Source organism: Durio zibethinus, chromosome 26 (assembly GCF_047325235.1).
Source record: "Durio zibethinus cultivar Kanyao isolate XHJ-2024 chromosome 26, ASM4732523v1, whole genome shotgun sequence".
In the NCBI taxonomy this organism is placed as follows: domain Eukaryota; kingdom Viridiplantae; phylum Streptophyta; class Magnoliopsida; order Malvales; family Malvaceae; genus Durio; species Durio zibethinus.
Genome location: NC_143187.1, coordinates 8,948,127 through 8,974,495, shown reverse-complemented (window position 1 = coordinate 8,974,495; position 26,369 = coordinate 8,948,127). Strand labels below are relative to the sequence as shown.

General features: G+C 30.5%; 3 protein-coding genes and 1 long non-coding RNA gene across 8 annotated transcripts; 1 reads left to right on the top strand and 3 right to left on the bottom strand.

Annotated features, from left to right (window-relative positions):
* Window positions 1-207: 207 nt before the first annotated feature.
* Window positions 208-4,422, top strand: LOC149511316 (uncharacterized). Of its 2 annotated transcripts, none has more exons than XR_016334114.1 (2): window positions 208-818; window positions 2,800-4,422. It is a non-coding gene; the product is annotated as an uncharacterized LOC149511316 (long non-coding RNA). The 2 variants fall into 2 exon arrangements; XR_016334115.1 differs by having other exon boundaries at window positions 208-2,677.
* Window positions 4,423-6,932: 2,510 nt separating this feature from the next.
* Window positions 6,933-8,302, bottom strand: LOC111274982 (senescence-specific cysteine protease SAG39-like). Its single transcript, XM_022860036.2, has 2 exons — window positions 7,825-8,302; window positions 6,933-7,730 (listed from the first exon to the last, which is right to left on the bottom strand). Exons 1-2 carry the CDS (start codon window positions 8,243-8,245, stop codon window positions 7,138-7,140), a joined length of 1,014 nt encoding a protein of 337 aa, XP_022715771.2. The 5' UTR covers window positions 8,246-8,302; the 3' UTR covers window positions 6,933-7,137.
* Window positions 8,303-17,176: 8,874 nt separating this feature from the next.
* On the bottom strand, window positions 17,177-20,124 carry LOC111318704 (uncharacterized). Of its 4 annotated transcripts, none has more exons than XM_022921579.2 (5): window positions 19,967-20,124; window positions 18,715-18,895; window positions 18,145-18,547; window positions 17,738-17,892; window positions 17,177-17,583 (listed from the first exon to the last, which is right to left on the bottom strand). In XM_022921579.2, exons 2-5 carry the CDS (start codon window positions 18,805-18,807, stop codon window positions 17,413-17,415), a joined length of 822 nt encoding a protein of 273 aa, XP_022777314.1. In that variant the 5' UTR covers window positions 18,808-18,895; window positions 19,967-20,124; the 3' UTR covers window positions 17,177-17,412. The 4 variants fall into 4 exon arrangements, with proteins under 4 accessions (XP_022777314.1, XP_022777316.1, XP_022777315.1 ...); XM_022921581.2 differs by having other exon boundaries at window positions 17,738-17,889; window positions 19,967-20,106; XM_022921580.2 differs by having other exon boundaries at window positions 19,864-20,002.
* Window positions 20,125-20,775: 651 nt separating this feature from the next.
* On the bottom strand, window positions 20,776-24,570 carry LOC111318703 (U-box domain-containing protein 45-like). Its single transcript, XM_022921578.2, has 2 exons — window positions 23,874-24,570; window positions 20,776-22,057 (listed from the first exon to the last, which is right to left on the bottom strand). The coding sequence occupies exons 1-2, from the start codon at window positions 24,332-24,334 to the stop codon at window positions 21,211-21,213; spliced, it is 1,308 nt and encodes a 435-aa protein (XP_022777313.2). The 5' UTR covers window positions 24,335-24,570; the 3' UTR covers window positions 20,776-21,210.
* Between the last annotated feature and the right edge of the window lie 1,799 nt (window positions 24,571-26,369).

Genomic DNA, 26,369 nt, shown 5'->3' with positions numbered 1-26,369 from the left:
GACAAATCCTTGAGCTTGTAAGGGCCTACTCCTTACCTTGAAGCCTGATTTCCCAATGGATTTTTCCATTTTCAGGCAATGAAATGGTTAGCATTACTAATGGAATTTATCATAACCAAGGCAAAAAACACACACACACACACACAATGCACAGTAAGAGCTAAAAAAGCCTACCGCAATTTAAATAAAACAAGTTTCCATCAGTCCAACAATTTAGATAAAACTAGTTTTTATAAAATGAGGAGCAAACATATAAGACAACTAACAATTTTGCATATTTTTTCAAATAAAAAGAATTTGGGCCTTAAGCCCTAAATCATGAATTCAAAATAAATTTTGGGCCTACATCTGGATGTTGAATTGGTCTTGACTGCAAAAACCCAAAACTATCCCCAACGATTTGTAATAACTACTAATTTCACCTTCTGCCGCCAATCCCTTTCCCATCCATCGATCTCCGTCTGCCTCCCCAAGTCCAAGTGGAGAGAATGGAGCAACACGAAGAGCAAGAGCACGAAGTGTACGGAGGGGAGATCCCTGACGAGGAAGGAGAGATGGACGCTGACGTGGACATGTCTGTTGGAGCTGAAGATTACGAACGCAACGACCATGAGCTTGAGCATGATCCCAATTCAAACTCCCAGATTGCCCCCTTTTCTTTGCTTTTTTATTTTTTTTATTTTAGCTTTTTGTCTGATAAAAAACTTTTTTTTTTTGAAAAATTTAGGACTTGGAGGACATGAAAAAGAGACCTAAGGGGATGGAGGAAGAGGTCGGAGCTTTACGTGAAATGCAGGCTAAAGTCGGAGCTGTCCAAGGTTCTTTTTAGTTTCTCTTTTGGCTATTTTTTTAAAACAAATTTGACTTAAATTCGAATTTACCTGTGTCTTAAATTGAGAAAGAAAATATCTTGACAATTTTGAGTAGGAAATTAAACTTATTTATTATTGATTTGAATATTTATTTTTGAGTTGTGGATTATTGTGTGTAAATTGTTATGTTCTACAAATTATTTGTTTAGTGATTCAAGAAAATTGGAAAGAGCTTTGTGATTTGTTTAGTGATCTTGAATATCAAATTATTTTTTTATTTATTTTTATATTTAATTGATATATGGTAATCAATTTTCTTTTATTATTTTTTTAAGTTTTTATCCTTTGAAATTAGATTAACAATTATATTTAAGTGTTTAAGGTAATTACATAACAGTTATTAATTTTGCTCAAATATTAAACATCAATGTATTGATATCATTTCGTTCTTTTTGAAATGAAGATGAGGTGTGAGACAAATGCAGAAGTTAGAAAAAATGTCAAGTTAACTCATAACTAAGGATCGAGGGTTTTTATGGTTAGTTGTTATTCTATGGTAAATTTTTAAGTTAAAAAAATTGTTCAACACTATTGTTTTCTATTTAAATACTTTTTTTGTCACAAACACTTTTATTGTATGTACAATTTTGTAGCACAAAGATCATGAAAAACCTAATAAAATGAAAATTTTTAAGGCAACTCACTACTCAGAGAATAAATGATGGTCAACACCTAAAGCTCAAATAGCCTATGCAAGAAATTTTAAACTAAGAGTTATAATTTTATTATTGTAGTATGGTTCTTTGAGTTAACCAAAATTTCAATTAAATGTTAGAAAAAAATGTGGAGTTACAATCAGTTCCTATTGAAGAAGGAGTAGAACCTAAAACTGTTAATGCTATAATGGATGAAGTGTTCGGTATTAGGTCGAGATATATTAAAAGACTTGGATACGGGCCTAAACCTAATACTAAAATCTTGTTTACAAGTGTTACAAGCTTAGAAGAAAATCTTAAAAAGACACAAGAAGAACTTCAGTAATATAAGTCAACTTTTGGGTTTCTTCAAGCTCAAATTAAAGCTATGACAAATGCTTTAGTAGCTACTGGAATCCAAGTGCCTATCACCCAATTTTCAGGTATATACTTGATTTTGTTATGGTTGTGATGTTGCAAGATTATATATACAGTTGGTGGTGCCTTTTGGTACATTAATTCTATTGTGGTTGTGATGTTGCAATCATTATATATTTAGGCTTTCTTTGATACCTAATTCAAAAGTAAGAATTGGTACTTTTTTTATCACTCAATTTTTAAAACTCATTTGATTTTTCTTTATTTGCTAAGTCTTTATGAAGTTTACTTGTCAATTTCAAAGTTACAAAAATTCTCATAGTCCCACTACAAATTTCACCTTTTAACAAGTTACAACTATATTTGTAAAAAGGAAGCTTCATCTTCAAATTCTTTATCAAAAGGCCTTTGCCCAGTTCTTACGATTCTTGATTTAATGTAGCTACTTGTGCTGTGTCTATGAGTTTTTGCTTTATTTGTTTGTATGTTTATATCTTAGTTTAAATTATCATTATAACTTTTACCTTTTTGTCTTGATTTGGATGATAAAATGTTATTCCTATGATGCAAGATATATCAAAGCGTGATAATGATATAGGCTTATTGAAAGCAAGAGCAATTGTAATTATTCCATGATTTATCTGAATCGATTTAAAAATAGGTTTGAGGTAATAGTGATTACTTGTTTAAACATGAACCACCCATCTTTTATCTATTTCCTATGATTAGTATCATTGCAGATTGAGAAGTTTACTTATCAATTTCTTGACAAAACCTATTCTTTAATACAAGGTAGGTCTCATTTTATAAATTTCATATGCATAAAATGGATTAGTTTGTTTTTTATATTAGTTTTGATCTTATTGTGTGTATTGTCGTTTATTTTGATATTTGCTATTATTTATTTATTGCAGCTTCAAGTAACACAAACTCACCATCAACATAATCACCCTCGACACAAGATTTGGATTGAGAGCTTGAAGGTAAGATTTCGATAACTACCTATTTCATAATTATTACTTGTTTTTAAATAATATTATTTCTATATGATTTTAGGGTAGACTTTAAAGAATATAACACATTTAAAAACCAATTTAAATATTTAATGGATTTGCAAGAACACTACATTAGATTATTCCATAAAAATATTTTTATATATAGGATTTAATAACGTTAATTATGCCACCAACACTGTGATGATATATCTTTCATCACTAATATATTAAATTTAATCATTTATTTTGTGACGATTATAGCATTTAATGATATTTTTTCATAAATAGCTAACGAAAACTAACGTAACAAAAAAAATAAAGCATAATGTGACGTTTGATTTATTGTTATGTTTGATATTACCTTGCGACCATTTGTGACGATAATTATGTTTATAATACTATGACGATTTACCTTTCGTCATTAATATAATAGATTTTATCATTTAATTTGTGACTATTATAACCTTCAAATGACATTCTTCTTTATAAATAGCTGACAAAAATTAACGTCATATAAAAAAAAAGCATAACGTGACATTTGATTTTGTTGTCATATTTTATATTATCTTATAATCATTCGTGACGATAATTGTATCATCAATATTGTGATGATTTACTTTTTTTCACTAATGTATAAGATTTTATCATTTATTTGGTGACGATTATAGCTTTCAATGATGTTTTTGTTTATAAATAGCTAACGAAAACTAACGTCATAAAAATTAATGCATAAGGTAACATTTTATTTTATTGTTACAGTAGATATTATCTTACAATCATTAGTGATGATAATTTTGTCACTAATACTGCAACGATTCACTTTTTATCATTAATATATTATATTTTATCATTTTTTGTGATGAATTTACCCTTCAATAATTTTTTTTTCATAAATAGCTGATGAAAACTAACGTAAAATATATATATAGGGTGACGTTTTATTTTATTGTCAAGGTAGATTCACAATAAATGATGATATTTGCTATCGTCATATTAAATTTTTAGCGACGATGCAACCGTGACAAACATATTGACGTTTAATTTTTTGTCACAGAATATATGGGGTGACAAAAATAAATATTTACTGACATTATTCTATGCGCCACTAATGACCAAATTTGTTATAGTGTGGGAAGTGGACTTCACAAAGTTTTTCTTTTTCAATGACCTTTAATGGGACCTTTCTCAATGTTTTGTTTGACAGTAATGCTAATTTATATCATCTAGATGATAGAATAAGTTTACCAACTTATAATATCTCTTCATTTTATATGGTTTTAGCACTCATGGTATTTAAATCCTATGCTTTCTTCTGTACTTTATGGGTGGATTTCAATCACACTGTCACCTTCAAAATGAAGTTATTCAAAAATCTGCCACAATAGGAATTGGTCTTGTATTTCAACGTTGATCATTTTCGGAATGTGCTCACAAAAATTATCACCACATCTAATTTGGTAATGGTGAAAGATCTATGTGGTTTGATATTTCTACCTTATGGAACTTTTCAAATTAATTTTAATGGCAACCTTAATTATTTGCATGTATGAAACTCTATGTGATTCGTACACTAATGATATACCTATACGTCATCAGATAATTCTAATTAGAGTGTCTTTATGAAGCATATTATCCTTTTGTCTTCAACCGAACTCTTAAAAACGGATATAGAAGGTGATCAATTTTTAGGCTATTTCCTTATTTATTATGCCCAAAATCATAGAGAGTGATTCACTTTAAATATTAAAATGATCTTGTGATGAGATAGTTGAAAAGATGAAACATAGATTGGAGGTTTGATAGAATAACTCAAATTGATATTATGCATGTAAATAGAATCATGTCATAATAGTTAATCTATTAAATTCAAATTTTGAAAATTTCCATGAGTATACTAAAATGGATAGTACAGAACTAGTCGAATATAACGCTAACATGACTTGCTATCGATAAGGTAGCTAAATCACATTATACCTCAGTAAAAAAAAAAAATTTCCCAAGCATCTTTCAAAATAATAACTAGCCCGACAAGGAAAATGTTATTATTTTTACAAATCTCAATAAGTATTGCAACTATTATAAAAATTTATCTTATTATCATTCAAAATAAATTACTCAAAAAATGAAAAAAAAATCTTCATGATAATTTTCACAACAGACGTGCTCTAATCAATTTGATTAATAATTTGTTTAATCTAAAAACATTCATCAAATTATTAGACAAAAATTTAAGAAAACTAAAATATGTTATCATATTCAAAAAATTGAGTCTAACGAAATCAATTAATTTGATTTAAAGTAAATATTCAAATAATAAGATAATTTTATTAATTAAATGGATTTTTATAGGATTGAATGAATTATGAATTATTAATGGATTAAGTAAATTTTAATTTACGAAATTAGGATTCATTTAGAACCCATTTAAGTAGGCCTAAGATTAAAAAAAAAATCTATTAATTTTTGGATCCAAACTATTTTGCAAACTTTTAATCAAAGTAGCTTTAAGAAAAATGGCAAATAAATAAATAAATTAAGCCTAAATTTGAATTTTAACAAATATTGATCTTAAATAAAATGACCAAAATTTAATTCTAAAATTATAAATGGCCCATTTAAAAAATTTAATAGCGCAAAATTAAAAAATTAAATGGTCCAATATTAATTAAACAAAAGGCCCAATTCGAACAAAAGCTAATGGTCTAATTTATATAATATCATTGGCAAAACATAAAGGCAAAAGGCCCATAATAATTAAACTAAATGACCAAAATAAACTAATGTAAATGGCCCAATACTGATTAGATAGACAAATATAACTGATCCAATTTGAAATTGCCCAACAAGGATAAAACTAATGACCTAAAATAGAGAAAGAGAACAACACGATATGGTTAAGTATTATGGCCCGAAACAAAAGAAAAAATGGCCCAGGAGTGTGCAAAAGAAATGGCCCAGAGTGTTAATACAAACAGCCCACAACACGTTAAAGTTAACTGGGCCAACCATAACATAAACTATGCACGCTCCCTAGTTTTCTTCTTCAACCGATCGGGCGAAGACGCATACAGTCGAGTCTTTTTGACACGGATTTAAGAGGTAGTCCTGAATTTCACATCGAACATAATAGAAAGGTCACTAGGATATAAAAGGGTTTACACCATCTCCACCTTGTGAGTCGTCTTTTGTAGGACAAAACCGTGAAGCCAATGAGTCAGAGCGGATAATACCTGACAAGGGTATGAACCGTGACAGGAAGGTTGATCTAGGACATCGGAAGGGTGAATGTCCGAGTCTCGAAGCCGCGCGGGTTCGGAGCTTGAGTCTCGACCCGTGACAAGTGGTATCAGAGCAAGCCCTAAACCGTTTGATTCACGCCAAGCACCTCGAGAGAGGTAGGCAGGGTGGCAAGTTTCCATGACAAGGGCGTCACGAGATTGGGTGCGAGAGAATGTCACGGATCTAAGAGAAGTCTTGAATCTCACATCGAATATAATAGGAGGGTTACTGGGATATAAAATGATTCACATCATTTTCGTTTTGTGAGGCGCCTTTTGTAAGATAAAATCGTGAGGTCAGGGATTAGAGCGGACAATATTTCATAAAGATGTGAACCGTGACAGAAAGGTTAATCTGAGACATCAAAAAGATGAATGTCTGGATCCTAAAATCACGCGAATTCAGAGCTTGAATCTCACCCGTGACACTTTGACCTGCCCGACTATATCTCCCATTTTTCAGCCCCCTTTTCAATCCTTTTTCAGTCAATTTCATTCTCAAACATCAAGTCACAATAAAACATCAAATTTGAGCCGACAAAACATAAAAACAGTGTGGGGGGTTTTGTTAAACCCGACCAAAAATTAAACAACCCATGTAAGGCTCCTTTTCTGGTTGAACGAGGGAGTTTGGGGTGAGTTAGCTCTGATACCAATTGTTAGAATTAATCCAAGCTCACCCAGTCACTGGTACTGTAAAAGCCAGGGCAATTGGCTTGACATTCTACGTTACACGGGTTGTGTCAAGAATTTAAGTTGAGCAGAATAAATAGATAAGCACAATACTGTATCATCATTCAATAATACTTATCATCAATTTATTTTATATTGATGCTTAGATGTTTATGCATCAATCAGCAAGCTCAAATCTAACAACACTCACAATATTTGAAATGGAAAACAAGCAGTGATTCTGGACGTAAGAAGACATGTCCGCTATATATCACCTATGGGAAACATATATATAGCAACTAATTAATTAGATAGTTGGATAGGAAGCTTCCTTGGCGAGGCCGCATAGACCTTCGGGGCTGTCAAAATCTCTCAGGATCCTCATGTAGCCATTCTCACCCCAACTTTCTCCCCATGAATTCTTGATCAACCAATACTTTGTACCGTCTTCACTAGTCCCATATCCAATAATAGTGACAGCATGAGACATAGAATTCCCGCATTCTCCACCGAAAACTCCTTCCGAGTAAAATTTAAAGTCTGTTCCACTCCCGTCAATGGCAATTGAGACAGGTTGGTTTGTTACAGCTTTAAGTAATGCTTCCTCATCATTGGAAGGTACCTCCTCATAGTCACTGATGTCAGTAACTTGGGCTTGCGCCTTCTCCATGGCACAAGTTGCCTGCGTTTCCACGTATGGGTAGTTTTCCTCTGTGGTTAGACCCTGGTTTTCAATAATGTATTGGAATGCATTTGTCATCCAACCACCATTGCAACCCTCGTTGCCGCCGTTTGTGCTGCAGTCCAGTAGTTGTTGCTCAGACATTGAGATCAACTTACCAGTTTTAATCTGGGCAATCCCTTCCATGGCTGCCACTGCTGAAAATGCCCAGCAACATCCTACAAAACAAAATACCTCTTGTTAAGTGACTTGTTGGAGTCAAACTTTTTGAGATAAGAGAATTGAGAGGATGTTCTTAATCTTAGGCCTTACCACATTCGCCCTGGTCCTTAACAGAGGTGACAGCACCTTTCTCCCTCCAATCCAAGCTTGTTGGAACTTCTGTCACGGCTTCATACCTAAATGATGATGTTGTGGTCGTTGTTGTTGGGTTGTCCCTCTTCTTGTAGCCAGTACGAGCCGCTAGGAATTCATCATGAGTAAAGTCTGCGAACTCATTAATGCTTAACTTATAAGTCCTGTTCCCTGCATTGTTGAAGTTCTCTATATATTCCAAGTTGTCCTTGAATATCTTAAAACGCTTGTCCTTCTCGGATTGGTTCTCATAAACACGACCAAAACGTGCCATCCATTGCTCCTGTTTTTTAGCAATGGCAGCTTCAGGCAATGTGCGGGAAATGGCATGAGATGCCAAAGTCCCGAAAATGAAAAACAAGACAAGGCTTAGAGTCATTGTTTACACAGTGAAGAAAAAAAAGAAAGTAGAGTTTTTACTAAATTGTATAGCTGTGAAGAAATAAGCACCCAATGTCAGGTATATATAGTAGTTTACAAGGGACTCTTATGATCTAATAATCGGTCCATATGTTGCAGAAAATTAATCAATCTTCTGCTTGCCAAACAATGTTTATCTGAGTGTGAAACCTGGAAATATTTTTGGGGGGTAGCCAGCCACTATGTAAGTGTTGAGTAAGTTAGACATGGCATCCGATTGACATCACTAAGATGATGCCTTTGTCATGTTCAGAGAACTAATCCCAGCTAATGATTCAGACACTTTCCAAAGATAATTTCAAATTTGGAGAATCTTCATGACTTGTGGGTCTTGTGTGCATATAATTTCACTTTTGCGCCAATTGTTGTTTCTTCGTCTTTCTGACGCATTATCCTCGTCATTTTCTGAAATGAATCACATTTCATATGTGAATTTTTCTAAGAAGATATAGATTTTTAAAAATGATGTTCTCAAAATCACTAGCTAATTTTCTCTGGTTTTCTTAATTTTCCATTTTTTAGAGTTTTATCTTTTTGGAATCGAATTTACAAAATATTTAAAGAACAAATTAAAAAGATGGCAAAGAATACATAAACTAAATATTTGCAAGCGTACTGTTTATTTTTTTTCTTTTTCTTTTTTTTTTCGATAAAACAGAAAGCAATTTCTGCAAGACTTGATTCTTGTTTACTTTGTAAGTGTGTGTAAACTTCTAGCTCAAAAGGCACGTAAACACAATTAGTTGATAGATTAAGGTCAATATATATAGTAGTTTACAAGAGACTCTTATGATGTAATAATCGGTCCATATGTTGCAGAAAATTAATCAATCTTCTGCTTGCCAAACAATGTTTATCTAAGTGTGAAACCTGGAAATATTTTTTGGGGGTAGCCAGCCACTATGTAAGTGTTGAGTACGTTAGACATACCACCTGATTGACTTCACTAAGATGATGCCTTCGTCAAGTTCATAGAACTAATCCCAGCTAATGATTCAGACACTTTCCAAAGATATTTTCAAATTTTGAGAATCTTCATGACTTGTGGGTTTTGTGTGCATAAATTTTCACTTTTGCGCCAATTGTTGTTTGCTCGTCTTTTTTATGTATTATCCTCGTCATTTTTTGAAATGAATCACATTTAATTTTTCTTAGAAGATATAAATTTTTAATAATGATGTTCTCAAAATCACTAGCTAATTTTCTCTGGTTTTCTTAATTTCCCATTTTTTATAGTTTTATCTTTTTGGAATCGAATTTACAAAATATTTAAAGAACAAATTAAAAAGAGGGCAAAGAATACAAAAGCTAAATATTTACAAGCGTACTGTTTATTCTTTTTCTTCTTTTTTTTTTTTTTTTTGATGAAACACAAAGCAATTTCTGCAAGACTTGATTCTTGTTTACTTTGTAAGTGTGTGTAGAACTTCTAGCTCAAAAGGCACGGAAACACAATTAGTTGATAGATTAAGGTCAATATATACTGCTTAATTGAGTCACGTCTACAGCTGCAGAATACATGAGGAACCAATTGAATGCAATTTGATTGCTTTCTTGTTGTTAAACTCCAGCGTTCACGTTTTGCTTTCTTTCTGTAGATTTTTTATGCAAGTCACAGCCTTTTTTTTTCTCGATTTCAGACCAGACTGTAAAGGTCCTTCTTCTTTAGAAAAATCTACCTCAAAAATATTATATTTTCTAATCTAATTCATCAAATCAAATCAAAGAAAGTTGGAGAAGTTTTAAACGTAACATTTTCCTGGCACTTGGTCCGTAATCCATCCAATACGTAACTAGCTGAAGCATGAAAAGATGAAAGGTTAAAAACTTTCACATTATTTTAAGGATTTATATTTGATATATTGTTAATATATAGATTTTATATATTATCAATTAATAAAATGATATTATCTCATTAATAAAGTAAATAAAATAATGTCACATCATTAAATTTTTTAAAACATATTAATTTTTGTATATTTATTTTAATGAATGTTATTTAGTCATTAATGAAGTGGTAACATTTTAATTTTTATATATTTATTTTAGATATTGATATTTACTCATTAATAAAGTAGTATCATTTGATTTACTGACAGTATATAAAATTTATACACTGACAGTGTATCAAATATAAACTTATGTTTTAAAAGTTGTTTTTAGTACTTTAATGAAATTTAAAATTTAATTTTTCTATTATAATTCATAGAAGTATAGTTATCTATTATTTTAATTTGATAATCTTAATCTAATAATTAATTTTGTCAAATTTTTTTCGTTAAAAATATTAACATGACTGTTGACTTAATGATGCAGACGTTTATCTTGTTGACATGATATTAACTTTGCTAATACCATAATACGGATGAATGGAATTCGTTATCAAATTATGCAAATAGTCCTTATACTCACAAAAAAAATTAAATTTTAGTCTCTTTATTATAATTTATAAAACTTTGTCCTTATGAATGTTAAATTTAATATTATTGATCTAATCAATAATTCAATTAATTACTTTCTATTAACTTTATTAATGTAATTTTTATTTTTAAAATCATATAAAAATTAGAAAAAAAAGTCCTAAAATCGTTTTTTTAAAAAATCTAAACAATTAAAAAATCCCCAAAAATTTTAAAAAATTATTTTTAGGCTTTTTTTTTAATTTATAAAAACATTAAATTTGATTTTGTTCAAATTTTTTAATTTTTTAAAAATCTTATTTTTTTTGAATTTTTTTAACATTTGGATTTCAATTTTTTAAAAAAAATAAAAAATTGAATTATTTAGAATTTTTTTATTTTGAAAATATTAATTCTATTTTTTAAAATATTTTATTTTTTAAAAGATAATTTTTTTTAATTTTAATGAAAAATCAATTTTAATTTTTAAAAACTAATTTTTACTTTTTAGAATTTCAAAATATTTAACAATATTTATTTTTTAAAAAAAATTAATATTTTTTTAAATTTAAATATGTTTATTTTTATGGATTTTTTGACTTTTCGAAAGTACCAAATTTAAAATTTGAAAAAAAACTAAATTTAATATTTGAAAAATTGGTAACTAAAAATTCAAAATATTTTTAAAAAAAAATTGGAATATGATTTTTTTAAAAATAAAAGAAATATTATTTTTCTCAAAGTAATTATAATATTGAAAAATTGAAATTCAATAGTTTTAAAATGAATAAAATTTCTAAATAATTAATAAATTTGAATTTTTTTTAGATTAAGGCCTTATTTTTAAAATATAATTCAAGAAATATTATTTTTAAAAAAATTAAAATTTTGGAAAAAATATTTCCATGTTTTAAAAAAAATCCAAAAAAAATTTAAAAAATAATTTTTTTTTAATTTTTATCTTTTTTATTTTTTAGATATTTTAATTTTAATTTTTTAATACTTTTTAATTTTAAAAAAAATTTTAAAAAAACCTACGTTAGTAAAGTCAACGGAAAGTAATTGATCACATTAATAATTGAATTAATATTATTAGATTCAACTTATATGAGAACAATATTATTTTAAATTATTTTTAAAAGACTAAAATTAAAATTTCTTGTGAATATAAAAATTATTTACATAATTTAATGACCAATTTTTTTTATTTATATTGTCATATTAACAAAATTAATATCACGTAAGAATACCAATATTTGTGTATCAAGTCAACACCTATATCAATATTTTTAATAGCAAAATTTTACTAGATTAATAATTAAATTAAGATTATCAAATCAAAATAAAAATAATATATTTTTATAAATTATAGTAGAGAGATTAAATTTTAAATTTAGTTAAAAAATAAGAACTATTATATAATTTGACCATCAAAAGTCGTCTCTGAACTTTAGACATAATTAATGGAGGAAATTGCGGTATCCAATCAAGCAGACAGGTCATTGTTTTCATCGCCAAAAGCATTGTGAACTACTTTTGGGTACCATGGAATCAACGCACGGTCAACTTGGTCTTCAAAAAACTGGCAATGGAAACCGTGCTAATCAGGTTAATGCCAACTCCAAGATAGGTTCCACGTGTTTTGAATTGTTGCATAATTAAAGTAAAACATAGAAATTGAAAGCTATATGAATCCACTAATCAAAGGACAAGTCGAAAAATTCAAAGCAGAAATTAAAAAAATTTGAAATACTTAATAGCAAATGAGTTTGAACATAGTATAGACTTGGGGCCCAACGGATGTATTTATCTTATATAAGTGAAATACTGCAAACTTCCCAGAAAGTACACTATAACTTGAAAAATCTAGTGCACGTCAATTTTGCACAGGTTATATGGTATCAACTGTTTTCCTCTGATGAGCCATAAATACCTGTCAACCACGTATTATACAATATTAATCTCAGTAGGAAGAGAAGTTGCAGCATATTTAGAGTGGGAGGAAAGACAACATGTGTAAGTTATTTCAAACAGGCTGCTGAAGTTTAATTTCCCATTCTACATACCTTATATAAAATCTGATAGAAGGATTTCGTAGACACGCAAAAATATTTTTTCTACTTGAAACTATTTATAAGTTCAAGTTTAATTAATCCTGTATCCTCGTGTATCTGCTCACCAGATTGCCAAGAGCATTTATCAACGACTCTGGATCAAAAATTATGCCCACCTTTGGGTCATGTATGAATCAACAATGACCTCCAGAGAACCGAATTAATGCAGTTTGTTATCATATCATATAGAATATGAGGTTGAAAAATGTTAAAATAGAACACTCTGCTTGAGTCTATGGATTGTAACACTAATCAAGATGCTTGCATGAACCCAACTTTTGCAACAGAGGCCATTTTGGAGACAAAAACAAGGCTGTTAATCAAGGTGTCAAATAGCTTCCTGATGATCTGACAGACGCACCAGATAGTGAACTAACTTAACAGGAACTCAAGGAAATAGCAGGGATTTTTTAAATTCTTTTCAACTCTGTGAGTAGATTCGCCTTAGCAGTAGCAAGAAATTGGTTTAATAATAGTCAAATTATGGTTATAGGCAAACATACCACGTTTAAGATATTAGCGTGATCTTAATATAATCATTAATTTTGTCAAACTTTTATTGTTAAAAATATTAGCGTGATCGTTGACTGGATGATGTAGATGTTTATTTTATTGACATGATATTGATTTTGCTAATGTCGCAACATGGATAAATGAAATTAGTTACCAAATTATGCAAACAGTTCCTATACTCACAAAAAATTTGAATTTTAATCTCTTTAATATAATTCATGAAATTTTGTGCTTTTGAATGTTAAATTTAATATTATTGATCTAATTAATAATACAATTAATTACTTTCTATTAACTTTATTAATGTGATTTTTATTTTTAAAATCATATAAAAATTATAAAAAAAAGTCCTAAAAACGTTTTTTTTTTAAAATCTAAACAATTAAAAAATCCCCTAAAATTAAAAAAAAATAATTTTAGGCTTTTTTAATCAAATTTATAAAGATATTAAATTTTATTTTTTTCAAATATTTTAATTTTTTAAAAAAAATATATTTTTTTATTTTTTTAACAATCAGATTTCAATATTTTAAAAAAATAAAAATTTAGAATTATTTAGAATTTTTTTATTTTGAAAATATTAATTTTATTTTTTAAAAATATTTTTTTTTAAGGATAATATTTTTTGAATTTTCATGAAAAATCAATTTTAATTTTTAAAAAATAATTTTTAATTTTTTGAATTTCAAAATATTTAACAATATTCATTGTTTAAAGAAATTAATATTTTTTAAAATTTAAATATGTTAATTTTTATCATTTTTTTACTTTTTGAAAGCAACAATTTTAATATTTTAAAATTAAGTATTTTAAAAAAATTAAATTTAATATTTTAAAAAGTTGGTAACTAAAAATTGAAAAATATTTTTTAAAAAATTGGGATATGATTTTTTAAAAAATAAAAAAATATTATTATTCTCAAAGTAATTATAATATTGAAAAATTGAAATTTAATAGTTTTAAAAATGAAGAAAATTTCTAAATAATTAATAAATTTGAATTTTTTTAGAGTAAGACCTTATTTTTTAAAAAAATTCATGAAATATTATTTTTTAAAAATAAAATAATGGAAAAAAATATTTCCATGTTTTGAAAAAATCCAAAAAATTTTAAAAAGTCAGTTTTTTTTTATTTTTAATTTTTTACATATTTCTTTTTAATTTTTTTAAGACTTTTTAATTTTTTAAATTTTTTCAAAAAAAAAAAAACTACTTCAACAAAATTATCGGAGAATAATTAATTACATTCGTAATTTGATTAATATTATCAAATTCAATTTGTAAGAGAACAAGATTTTTATAAATTATACTAAAGAGACTAAAATTCAAATTTTGTGAGAATATGAAAACTATTTGTATAGTTTAATAACTAATTTCATTTATTTATATTGTCATGTTAGCAAAATCAATACCATGTAAGCAACACCAAAACTTATGTCATCAAATCAACACTTATATCAATATTTTTAAAAGCAAAATTTTACTGGATTAATAATTGAATTAAAATTATTAAATCAAAATAATAAAAAAAATTATATATTTTTAAATAATAGGAGAAAGATTAGATTTTAAATTTTGATAAAAATATAAGAACTACTATATAATTTGACCTTTAAAAGTTGTATGAACCTTAGACATAATTAATGGAGGAAATTGCGGAATCCAATCAAGCAGACTGGTCACTGCTTGCATCGCTAAAAGCATTGTGAACTACTTTTGGGTACCATGGAATCCATGTATGGTCAAGTTGAGGTCTTCAAAATAGTGGTAATGGAAACCGTGCTAATCAGGTTAATGCCAACTCCAAGATAGCCTACAATGATTGTATGACCATGATAAAAGGAGGTTCAACGTGTTTTGAATTATTGCATAATTAAAGTAAAACATAGTAACTGAAAGCTATATGAATCCACTAATCAAAGGACAAGTCGAAAAATTCAAAGCAGAAATTAAAAAATTTGAAATACTTGATTGCAAATGAGTTTGAACATGGTATAGACTTGGGACCCAACGGATGTATTTATCTTATATAAGTGAAATACTACAAACTTCCCAGAAAGTACAGTATAACTTGAAAAATCTAGTGCACGTCAATTTTGTACAGGTTATATGGTATCAATTGTTTTCCTCTGATGAGCCATAAATACCTGTCAACCACGTATTATACGATATTAATCTCCGTAAGAAGAGAAGTTGCAGCACATTTAGAGTGGGGAGGAAAGACAACATGTGTAAGTTATTTCAAATAGGCTGCTGAAGTTTAATTTCCCATTCCACATACCTCGTTTACAATCTGATAGAAGGATTTCGTAGACACGCAAAAATATTTTGCTCTACTTGAAACCATTTATAAGTTCAAGTTTAATTAATCCTGTGTCCTCGTGTATCTGCTCACCAGATTGCCAAGAGCATTTATCAACGACTCTGGATCAAAAATTATGCCCACCTTTGGGTCATATATGAATCAACAATGACCTCCCGAGAACCAAATTAATGTAGTTTGTTATCATATCATATAGAATATGAGGTTGAAAAATGTTAAAATAGAACACTCTGCTTGAGTCTATGGATTGTAACACTAATCAAGATGCTTGCATTAGACCAGAAAGGGTAGGCATTCCCTATTAGGCAACCCAACTTTTGCAACAGAGGCCATTTTGGAGACAAAAACAAGGCTGTTAATTAAGGTGCCAAATAGCTTCCTGATGATAGGACAGAGGCACCAGATAGTGAACTAACTTAACAGGGAACTCAAGGAAATAGCAGGGATTTTTTAAATTCTTTTCAACTCTGTGAGTAGGTTCGCCTTAGCAGTAGCAAGAAATTGGTTTAATAATAGTCAAATTATGGTTATAGGCAAACATACCATGTTAAAGATTCCCTGGCAAGAAAAGCTTTGAATGTCTAATGGAAATTTCACCGTCTTTGATACTTACTTGGCTGCACAGAGACATTCACTGCAATAAATGAGATTACTCAATCTTCTTTCTGTTTTCCTTTTTTCTTTTTTTTTTTTGGCACAAGAGAATATTCATTCTTCTTCACGTATGTACTTCTATCTTGATTTAAGGAAAATGTTTTCAATTTCATAATAGATACATTAAAAAACCACTAAGCTAATTTGAACAACTCATATATTTGTAGATTGCAATAATAAGAATCAATTAAAGCAGTCATCACATCGTAACCTATGCAGAGATTATCATCTCTATTCACTCACAATGGTTTTTTTAAACAATTATGAGAATCTCCGTACGTATGATTCAGAGCATCTGTAATGGCAGTTGGCAGAGGAAGGACAAAGTTCAAAGTGATAATACTTCCAATTTTCTAACCTGGAACAGAACGTCCATTCAAAAAGTTGTTTCTATCTTCATTCGACGTGCACATAAAATTAAATTTTTTTCTACTTTTTGTAAAAAAAAAAATAGAAAACTAAAAATTTGATTTAATCTTTTGAACTTTTGTGTACCACTGTTCATAGTAGTTTGGTGGATCCCATGATTGGATATTGACGGTCACGATGAAACGGGAGAGAACCAATGAGTTTTTGCACGTTGCTTGATGCCTGTTTGTAATCAAAAGGTAAAATTATACTACTATTATTTGATTAATATTGTGAAATAGTTAAAATTAATGTCAATAAAAACATAATTATTTTAGAGATCAGAAGTTGAAGAAATTTTTAACTTTCTTTTACTATTATTTACTCAGCAAAATTAAACCCATCGGACAAAGCCTTGAGCTTAAAAGGGCCTACTCCTCACCTTGAAGCCTGATTTCCCAATGGATTTTTCCATTTTCAGGCAATGAAACAGTTAGCATTAATGGAATTTATCATAACCAAGGCAAAAAAACACACACATACACACAATTCGCAGTAACAGCTAAAAAGCCTACCGCAATTTACACAAAACAAGTTTCAATCGGTCCAACAGTTTGGGTTTCCTCAAGCTTACTCGAGTGCCTAATTCTCTCCTTCTCTATCTATACATTTTAACCGAGGGAAATTCCAGTCTCATTCATTAAGAACGTTTGTCTACATTCTTATTATTTTATCTGCGCAACAAAGGCCATAAACAAAAACCAATTTAACTTTATCTAAACAATCTCCCAATCTGATTCATAAAATTCCATGTCTTGTGATTCAGATTTGTTGGTTTGACTGGATAGTTCAGCACTGTTTCCTTTCTCCTTACTAGATCCAGCATGCTGCTCATTTTTCCACTTCGCAAACCTTGTCTTAGAAGAAAAAGCCTCCCGAAACTTCTTCTGTTCCAGAAAAGAACATAAAATGTCAGATTCAACTAACAAAAGTAGGAAAAAAGCTTGTCTCTGGCAGAGGTGTTCAAATCAAGCTAAACTTCTGCGAGGAGCCTGAATTTACCCAAAGAACAAAGTTGGAGGGAGGGAGACAGTATCCTACCTTGAATGACCGGCTTTCTCTTAATTTATTAGAGAAGGAATGAAGCTCACTTCCGTCTACTATAACGCAGCTTTCTTCGAGCTTTACCTTATCAAAAGATGGAACAGGAACAGCTTCCAGTTCCACTTTTGAAACAGATTTATGGCTAGCCTCTTCTGCAACAAAATCATTTACTTTCAGTATAACGGTAAAAAGTACTTTAACTAAAACATTGAGGTTTTCTTCCTTTGATTTCAGAACAGAATACAACTAATTATGTTAATTTAATGTGGAAACAACCCTTACTCTTAGATAATGACTGCTTGCATGGTTTTTGGTGGTTTCTGGGGCAGCATATATGGGAATTAACAAAGAGCATTAAAGAAACCTAAAGATAAACTGATATATCATACAAATAGAATAACTACCCTTTGATTCTAATGAGGTGTCATGTAGAGTAGAATCAATGTCACGAGCTTCATTCTCAAAAGCTTGAACCAAAATTACAGAGTCGGATGGTATGATGCCTGCACAATGAGCTAGGGCACTCTCATCCTCTGTACTTGGCTCCGAAGATAAACCAAAGTGCACATCCTCAACAGATTCGACGAAAAAGGAATGGATCAGTTCCTTGTGAGAGTGATCTTCATCAACACTTATGTTCAAATATTCATTGGCTGTGACGCCAGCATTTTGCACCAGAGATGAGTTAAGCTCTTCCATCGAATTGATAGGAGATGAAGGGAGCACCTCATGTATTAATTCTGTGCAGAAATGTTTAACATTAGCACCCACAGTCTGCAGCTGGTCTTCAACATATTTCAATGTTTCCTATCCAAGAATGCCATCAAAATTATGAGATATTAGCAGCATTGGAAAAGCTCATTAAGATACAGACAATAAAAGCAATAAAAATGAACTTTATTAATGTACATAAAGCAACAGAAGTGTTGATATTTTAATTTTACAAGGGCAAAAGGATGAATGGTAATCAATACCTGGCACACTATATCATCCACCTCCATGCACATAGCTTCAAACTTCTGATAGATGTTGCCAACCCAGGCTATGCCTTTAGATTTGCTATCCATATTGAACAATCACAAGGATGCTTTAATGCAATTTTCAGATACAGAAGCAGGTTTAATCAATTTACCTCATACTTGGACGTTACATGAACTGCATAATGCCATAATTCAAGAATTAATTAGTGAAACTCCATATCCAAGTACAAACAAGAAACGTTTCATCAACTAGTCAAAACTTTATTGCCCAGATACAGATGCTACAACATCATATTTTCAGCAGTGCTCGTGATCAATGATCATAATTCAAATCTAGGACAGAGAATATATTTCAGTAAAAACAAGTTGAGATCACAAAAACAAATTAAGATTTGGGGACCAACTAGTTAAAGAACATGTAAACATGTCAAAAAAATGTGGTCTTGCAGTTGAAAGCATCTGGAAGTCTTTGTTTCAAGTTGCAACCTTTATAACTGAATTAAACCAAATGGTTATAGAGTTTTGAAATTTTTGAGTTGATATAAGAAAACAGAAATTAGGATAGAGAGTATGAAATAATTACAATCAAAACTAGCTCCTTTTAACATGCAGTGAATTCCTTTATTCCCAATTTAAGTTTCTTAAATGGGTAAAGGTCTATTCAACAGTAAAATAAAGAGGGACTGCTTCAAAATTTTAACAACTCACGACAGAAGAGTGAACCCAACTGATCAAAATTTTATATAAGTTGCAATGCAGACAGAATTTGATAAAAGTTTGAAGTACCAATCTCAATTTGACCATCAAAACTTCCAAATTTAACCCCAAAAAGTAATGACAAGCAATAAACCCAAAGCTGTGATTGTCCAAGTCCAAGAGAAACAAGTCTTCTTCAAAACCAAAACATAAAAAATAATAAACAAACACAAACTTGAGCCAAAGAAAAAGAATTCATAAACTAAAATAAGAAAAGAAAAAAAAAAAAACTAATCATATGATCAATATGCAGAAGCAGAAAATTTTAACACAGGAAAAAAAAACACCCAGATGATCAACAAACAGAAACATTATTATTAGTAAACGGTTAAATTATTAGCAGATAAAAATAAATAACCCAAAGTTTAAATGATCAATTTCAAAGACCTTTGAGACTTGTTACCGCGGGCTGGGCAAAAGCGTGGGATTAATAAAAAAAGGCTTAAATAAATTAAGAAAGAAAAAAGTTGAAAACTTTGAACAGACATACAGGTTTTCTTAGGCGTAGAAGAGGGGAAGATTCCGAATTAAACCCTAGTTCACTTGGTCCAAACCCCAACTCCTAGTAGGCCAAGGCGAGTAGAATAAGGAAATACGGCTAATATTTCTCAAAAAAAAAATAAAAAAAAATAAAAAATGAAAGACGGCAAATAATAAATCATTAATATTAGTATTTATTAACTAGTAAAAATATTATGAATTGATTTTAAGAAGGAAGGGAAAGTTTCGGGCGGTCAAGGACAGAGAGGTCCCGACAAAACAGTGAGAGAGAAATAGACTGAGGAAGGACAGACGCAAGAGTAGTGGAAAGAGTACTTGTTTACATGAAAGTATTTTACTTATATTTTTATTTATTATAATATTATAATTAATTAATTAATTATAAAAGAATATAAGATTTTATTATTTAAAATTGTAAACATTATATAATTTTATTATAAGTTTTGTATAGTATCAATTTATAATTAATTAATTACATTACAATTAATATACCTTCAATTTATGTTTGGTCGAGAGATTTTGAAAAAGAAATTGGCCGCACTTGACTCTTTCCCTAACATGACAAAGATTTTGCTGTAACCATGTACTGAAGTTACCAAGTTGGAAGTGTTGTTTGTTGCTTAAGTGATTCTTGTCTTAACAATCATCGTGTACTATGTTTATGGTTTCGACTTTGAACCGGTTTTCTCTTTTGTCATTTTTTTTTTCTTATAAATGTTTTACACTTTCTAACCCCCAAAAAAAAAAAAAATCCCAATTTTTTACCACTAGTAACGTTTCTAACTCGAAAATCTACCATTACAAAAAGCATCATCAAATTTACGATCCAAAACCCCCATTACAAAATAAAATTCCCATCTTTTTTTATCCAAAAAATTTTCACCCAGGAAAAAAAATAGGGAACACAATCAATTGTCAGAAAAAAAAAATCGAAAGAAAGAAAGGGGAAGTGTGCTTAGAGTTTTGGTTTTGAGAGTTTAGGATTTGGGGTGGGTAGAAAGTGGGAAAAATAGGAAAGGGAGGCAGAAGAACCGTTTGTGGTGGTTCCAATGGGCGGCGGCTGAACGAAGGATTTAGTGCATTCTTTCACAAAGTTGCTGAATTCTTCCATCTATGTGGGGAAAACCTTCGTTATCTTTCCCATCATTTGCAATAATTACATGCCATTGCAAAAGAATTGCACTCCAATTTCGAAACACAAAAATTGATCATCAAAGTGTTACAGAAAACAGTTTAGTAAGGCAAGCTTTTAGAGCTTGTGCTGAGTACCAAGGACTTGAGATTAGAAGAATCACCAGCAGCATTGGCTCTTCGGGTGATCATTTCCATATTCTTTAGAAGACTTTGCTTCACCAGATTCTTCATCATTTTCTTTCCTTCCTGAGCCTCCCTTGGATGCAGAGGTGAACCAATTGCAACCCTTCCTGTTTGTGGTCCAGAATGAGGTCCCATCTTTGCTTGCCTTTCATCTTTAAACCATTGTAATAATTTCATTGCTCTCTTTTGAGCTAAAGGGCTTCCCAATAAGGACACTTCAAGAATTACAGGAACAATTCCTGCCTTTGACATTTTATCCCTTTGTGTTGAGCTTTGATGAGCTAAAATCATTAGAATGTAAGCTGATAATTCTTGGCATATGGGTTTATCCTCCCATGTTAAAATCTCAATCAAGCTCTCTGGTACCACTGAACTATCTTCCATGGCCTTTTTTCCCATTAAGGTCACCACCAAGTGACCTAGTGCTGCAAGTGCCTTTTCTGAAAGTTCTTTGAATGAAGATAGCTTCAAGAGAGTGTGCACGATTCCATTAGATACCATAGGTCCAGCATTTTCTACCACAGCAGACAGTTTGTATAGAACACCTAAACAAGACTCCTTAGTTTCAAGGTTGGAGGCTGACTCAAGAATGCCAATGAGAAACTGGAGGATCTCAGATGTGGCTAGAGAGAAGTGGGTATTTGATATAGAAGATAATGATGATAACAGTTCTGCAAATTCGTGCCTCGTTTGTTCTTCTATAACATTAATGTCTTTTGGTAACTTCGATAATATTCCAGCCTCTAGCATTAAAGCCTTGTTTCTGAAGCAAAGACAAAGAAAGAGAAGAGAAAAAAGATTAGGAAGAATAGCAGAAAGTGATTAGACATTTGATCTAACTTGAGGTTTACCAAATATAATAACAACCCAAAAGATAAAGTCAACAATGACATCGAAACTTCAGTTGAATGATAGACGAAAGAATAGTAATTTTATGGGTAGATGAGATGATAAGCCAAAAGTGCTCCATTATTGCACAAAATAGAACTCCCCAAATAGGGAAAAAAATGTGGGAGCAGAACTAACCAGTCAATAAAATAAACCGATACAACAGAGAAGTCAATGAGAATCCGAGATTTAGATCAGGGTAGGAAGGTGAGGGTCAACAATACTGATTATTTTTCTTAATTGTTCAGAATAATATCATATGAATCTGATCAAATACACTATATCCGGTTGTTAGCAATATCTCTCTCTATTTCTTTGGAGACAACATTGTCTCTTTGCTAACATTATTATTGTTCTTCCAACTCCTACCACCATGGGAACCTGGTGGACAGGCAGCGCACCTTGCGGCCTCTGGATTTCAGGATTATTAAAAGCATTTACTTAATTACAGAATCACTGCTTCCAAGTAGTGCCCAGATCTGTAAATTTCATTTCATTTTCATTGCCATTAATGTTTAAAAGTTCCAGAAGGCTAAAGGTATATGCTCTATTACACATGACAAGTCTCATCATCTGAAATGCAAATGGTATATATTTAAACCCATTTTAAAAGTAAACAACTCAGAATCTATAGATTAATTGCTCTGTTTTGATTAGTCCAGAGTAAGAATTTAACTGAGAACAAACCCCAAAGACTACTACCATGAATTCAAAAGGAATGGATAGCCTATGATTATTAAAATGTAACAGCCTGGACTGGAGGGTGGATGAGGGAGATTTAGGCTTAAAACCAAAGAGGGTAATATGCTGTCATTAATGTCAGCAAAATGCAAAGCAGCTGAGAATCTGGGGACCAAATTTCCCGTCTGTCCAAACTGCCAATCTAAATTAGGCAAATGACCTACCATGTGAGGTACCCTGACCTTAAAAGGTCAAATAATTCCGGTGCCTCCCCAATAGGCTCCACTCAAAATCATTTTCTTTATTTCAATTGGGGAAATTAATTCATAAATAAAAAAGTTTCCATTTTATTAACTAATAACAAACTTAGAAATACGTAAGCTAAAAAGAATAATAGAATTAAAACAGTACTAATATTTTGGGATTAGAACAATTTTCTGTCTTCTAAACATTTTGGAAATGTGATATGTATTGAAGTTTGTACTATAATTAATCCACAATTTTTAAATATTATGAATTTGATCAACCATATGGACCCCTTTTCCCAATCCTGATGAAATGTATGTTACCTATGCATATTGAGATCCTGACAAAAACAAAACAAAGCTCCATTATTGCAAAGCCTTATGTACAACTTTCTTTTTCATTGCAGCATCTTTTTCTGAATGGAAAAACAAAAAACTACAACTTCAAGGACAAGGAGAAGAGTCCTTTCCCCTGTCCAGTCCCATCCCTCTAATTATATTTCTATCCCAAGGTATATTACTTCATACCTCGGAAATTCAATCATTCATGTTATGTTAAAAATCATTTATGATTATGTTAAACTATCCAACTATAAGAATTATATCTACCAAGTAAAAACTTGAAAGCTGACCGTATTTCACATAATTGCAAAATAAAAATAAGAACGGAAGCCATGAATTCAACCCTTACTTTTTCTTTGACTCAAAATACAAAAAAGAAAAAAAGAAATCAACATAAATTGTGAAAAATATAGGAAAACTTACGTAAAAGTTCCATTTGCAAGCTCGATCAAGGCCTTGATGGCGGCCCGACGGCGGCCAACCACATCAGTAGCCACCATAGACACAAGCATATGTATAACTCCAAGCTCTGCCATCAACTTCCTTGTCTTAATATCTTCTTTAGCGAGTTTCTCGATCGCCTTAGCAGCCATCTCTTTCTCTTCCCAGCTCCCAAAGTGAAGCATCTTCACAGATTTTTGCAACACCACGGAACCATCGAGCTCGCTTTCTTTCTCCATATCTAGCTGATCTTCCTCTTTATCAGTGTAGTTTTTTATTATTAACTTGTTTGAATGTTCAGATGATGATGACCCGTAACGTTTCCTTGCTGCTTTGGATTGCGAAAACCTACGGATTCTAGTAAAGAACTTAAGTTTTCTACAAGAAAGGAACCAGATAGAAGAAGAAGTAGACATGGCTTGATGAGTTTGAGAGGGAGACATGGTTTGGAGAAGGGAAATTGAAAGAACTGTTTTAAAGGTTCATTTGTTTATACAATACTAAAACGTAAATCTAAGATTTGGACTTCTTTCAGAGATAAAAAGGAGAGAAAAGAATATGTAAGGATGAGTAAGAGACAAGAGAGAAGGCTTCTCTATCAGAAAACACAGGGGAGGGAACATAAATCACATGCAAAGGAAACAGTGTTGTTTCTTTAACCTTCCTAGCTAGGTTCTGACATACATTTAAGACAAACAAGATTTCTCTGCTTAATTTGGGTTTTATGCTTACTTCCCAAATTGCCCCGTTGTTAAACACTTTAATTTGCTGGAATGGGAAGAAATTTATGTGAGAAGTTGAGGGTTAATGGTCCAATAAGGCTGCGAATTTTTCCCCGCGTGGTACATTCTGTGAAGGTTCTTTCACGTATCAAAATCCTAAACCATAGACTTTTGGGCAAAGATTATATTCTTTACTTTAAGTTTCAAGTAACTTAATCTGGGTTTTGATGCAAACCAATGTTCATGGCATGTGGGATTCAGGGAACAAGGAGCCTTGATGCTCCCAACAATAACATCAGGTTCATATATTTTATACAGACGTGACATTCATTCTATAAGAAAACAGGGCTGCAAATAAAACCTTTTAAATTTAAACTATTGAAAAGGAAGTTGATAAGGATATCTGATCTGTATTAATGAATTTGAGAAACTTTCACATGTATATAGGTTGCTTTTGAAATTTCTCTGCGCATATAAGCTTTGATCGATCCAACAAAATTAAATATTTAATTACATACTTGCAAGGGTAAAATTTTTTTGTTTTGATATCTTTATGCACCGCATAATTTTTTTTTTTTTTTATAAATTTTACCTAATTAAAAAATAACAGATAAAAAAGATAAATAAAAATAACATGAGAATATCTTAATTTATATTTTTTCATAAAATTTATTTAATAAAAATAATAAATACAAAAAAGTAAAAATAAAAAAATGAAAAGAAAATCATAGGATTCTACATTGACATCTCATATTGATTTTAAAATATTAATTTTTTAAATTAAAATAAAAAATAACTTTTTTTGTGTCATATTTTAAAATGAAAAAAATGTATCATCCATACATCAAATAAGTGTATTTATTTAAAATACAATGATATTTGTCTATACAGGATCATCCATCAAAATTAGACATAAAAATTTTGCTGCTTTAATATTTAAAATATAATTTAAAAAAAAAAAAAACTAATTATATATTTAAGAGTGTAAATGTAATCTTGGTATTCGCTTTTCCATGTACAGAATACTAATCCCATTTCTTATAGATATAATCGTAAAATACTTGCATTATTTACTGACAACTTAAAATTCTAGCCATATGCATAGCAATTTGGTCAACAGTGTGCGGGGCACAAAGATTTCTTAGTGCACCACTTAGGCTAATCACCAAAATTGACCTCTCTTTGCCGCTCTGGCTTTCTTTCCCATTCTATCTCTATCACTAAAAACTTCGGAGAAAAAAAAAATGGTGGAATGGCATAATGGGTTCTTCCGACGGCGTAGAAATTCCATGTCAGAATCCACTAGTAAAATTTCTATTCGATCTTTCAACCATAGGCATGGAAAATTTCCCACCTGCCAAACAACTACCACCAACCATCCTATAGCTTTGCCCTGACAAATCAGTAGGATATTTAGATTTGAACTCAAAAACTTAAAGGGTTGGGTGCTTCTATGACGTGTACCACAATTAATCTTCAAAGCCTAATTCTTTCATCTTTTCTTAGTCTCTCGATATGCCATAAGTTGAGAATGGATGTGTGAAAAGTGTTCCTTTGTCTTACGTAATCTTTCCATTTTTATCAATTTTGTATGTTGTTAAAGCAATTCTCTTATAAGGAAATCCAATGATCAATCGATCATTGTCCCTCAAAAATGATACGAAAGGCTCAAAATCTTTTCTGTTCGTGAACTTAAAAGGCTAGCTTGATTTTTTAGAAGTAATAGCATATGTATGTATTTGTATTCATAAAAATA

What these genes read in the sequence shown, in the direction of transcription:
- LOC111274982 (XM_022860036.2), bottom strand. Translation starts at nt 8,245, where the DNA reads ATGACTCTAAGCCTTGTCTTGTTTTTCATTTTCGGGACTTTGGCATCT. An exon ending in TAAGGACCAGGGCGAATGTG is followed by an intron (nt 7,731 to 7,824) that starts GTAAGGCCTAAG and finishes TTTGTTTTGTAG; the next exon opens with GATGTTGCTGGGCATTTTCA.
- LOC111318704 (XM_022921579.2), bottom strand. Translation starts at nt 18,807, where the DNA reads ATGGATAGCAAATCTAAAGGCATAGCCTGGGTTGGCAACATCTATCAG. An exon ending in CACCTCATTAGAATCAAAGG is followed by an intron (nt 17,893 to 18,144) that starts GTAGTTATTCTA and finishes ATTTTGTTGCAG; the next exon opens with AAGAGGCTAGCCATAAATCT. An exon ending in GAGAAAGCCGGTCATTCAAG is followed by an intron (nt 17,584 to 17,737) that starts GTAGGATACTGT and finishes TTTCTGGAACAG; the next exon opens with AAGAAGTTTCGGGAGGCTTT.
- LOC111318703 (XM_022921578.2), bottom strand. Translation starts at nt 24,334, where the DNA reads ATGTCTCCCTCTCAAACTCATCAAGCCATGTCTACTTCTTCTTCTATC. An exon ending in CTTGCAAATGGAACTTTTAC is followed by an intron (nt 22,058 to 23,873) that starts GTAAGTTTTCCT and finishes TCTTTGCTTCAG; the next exon opens with AAACAAGGCTTTAATGCTAG.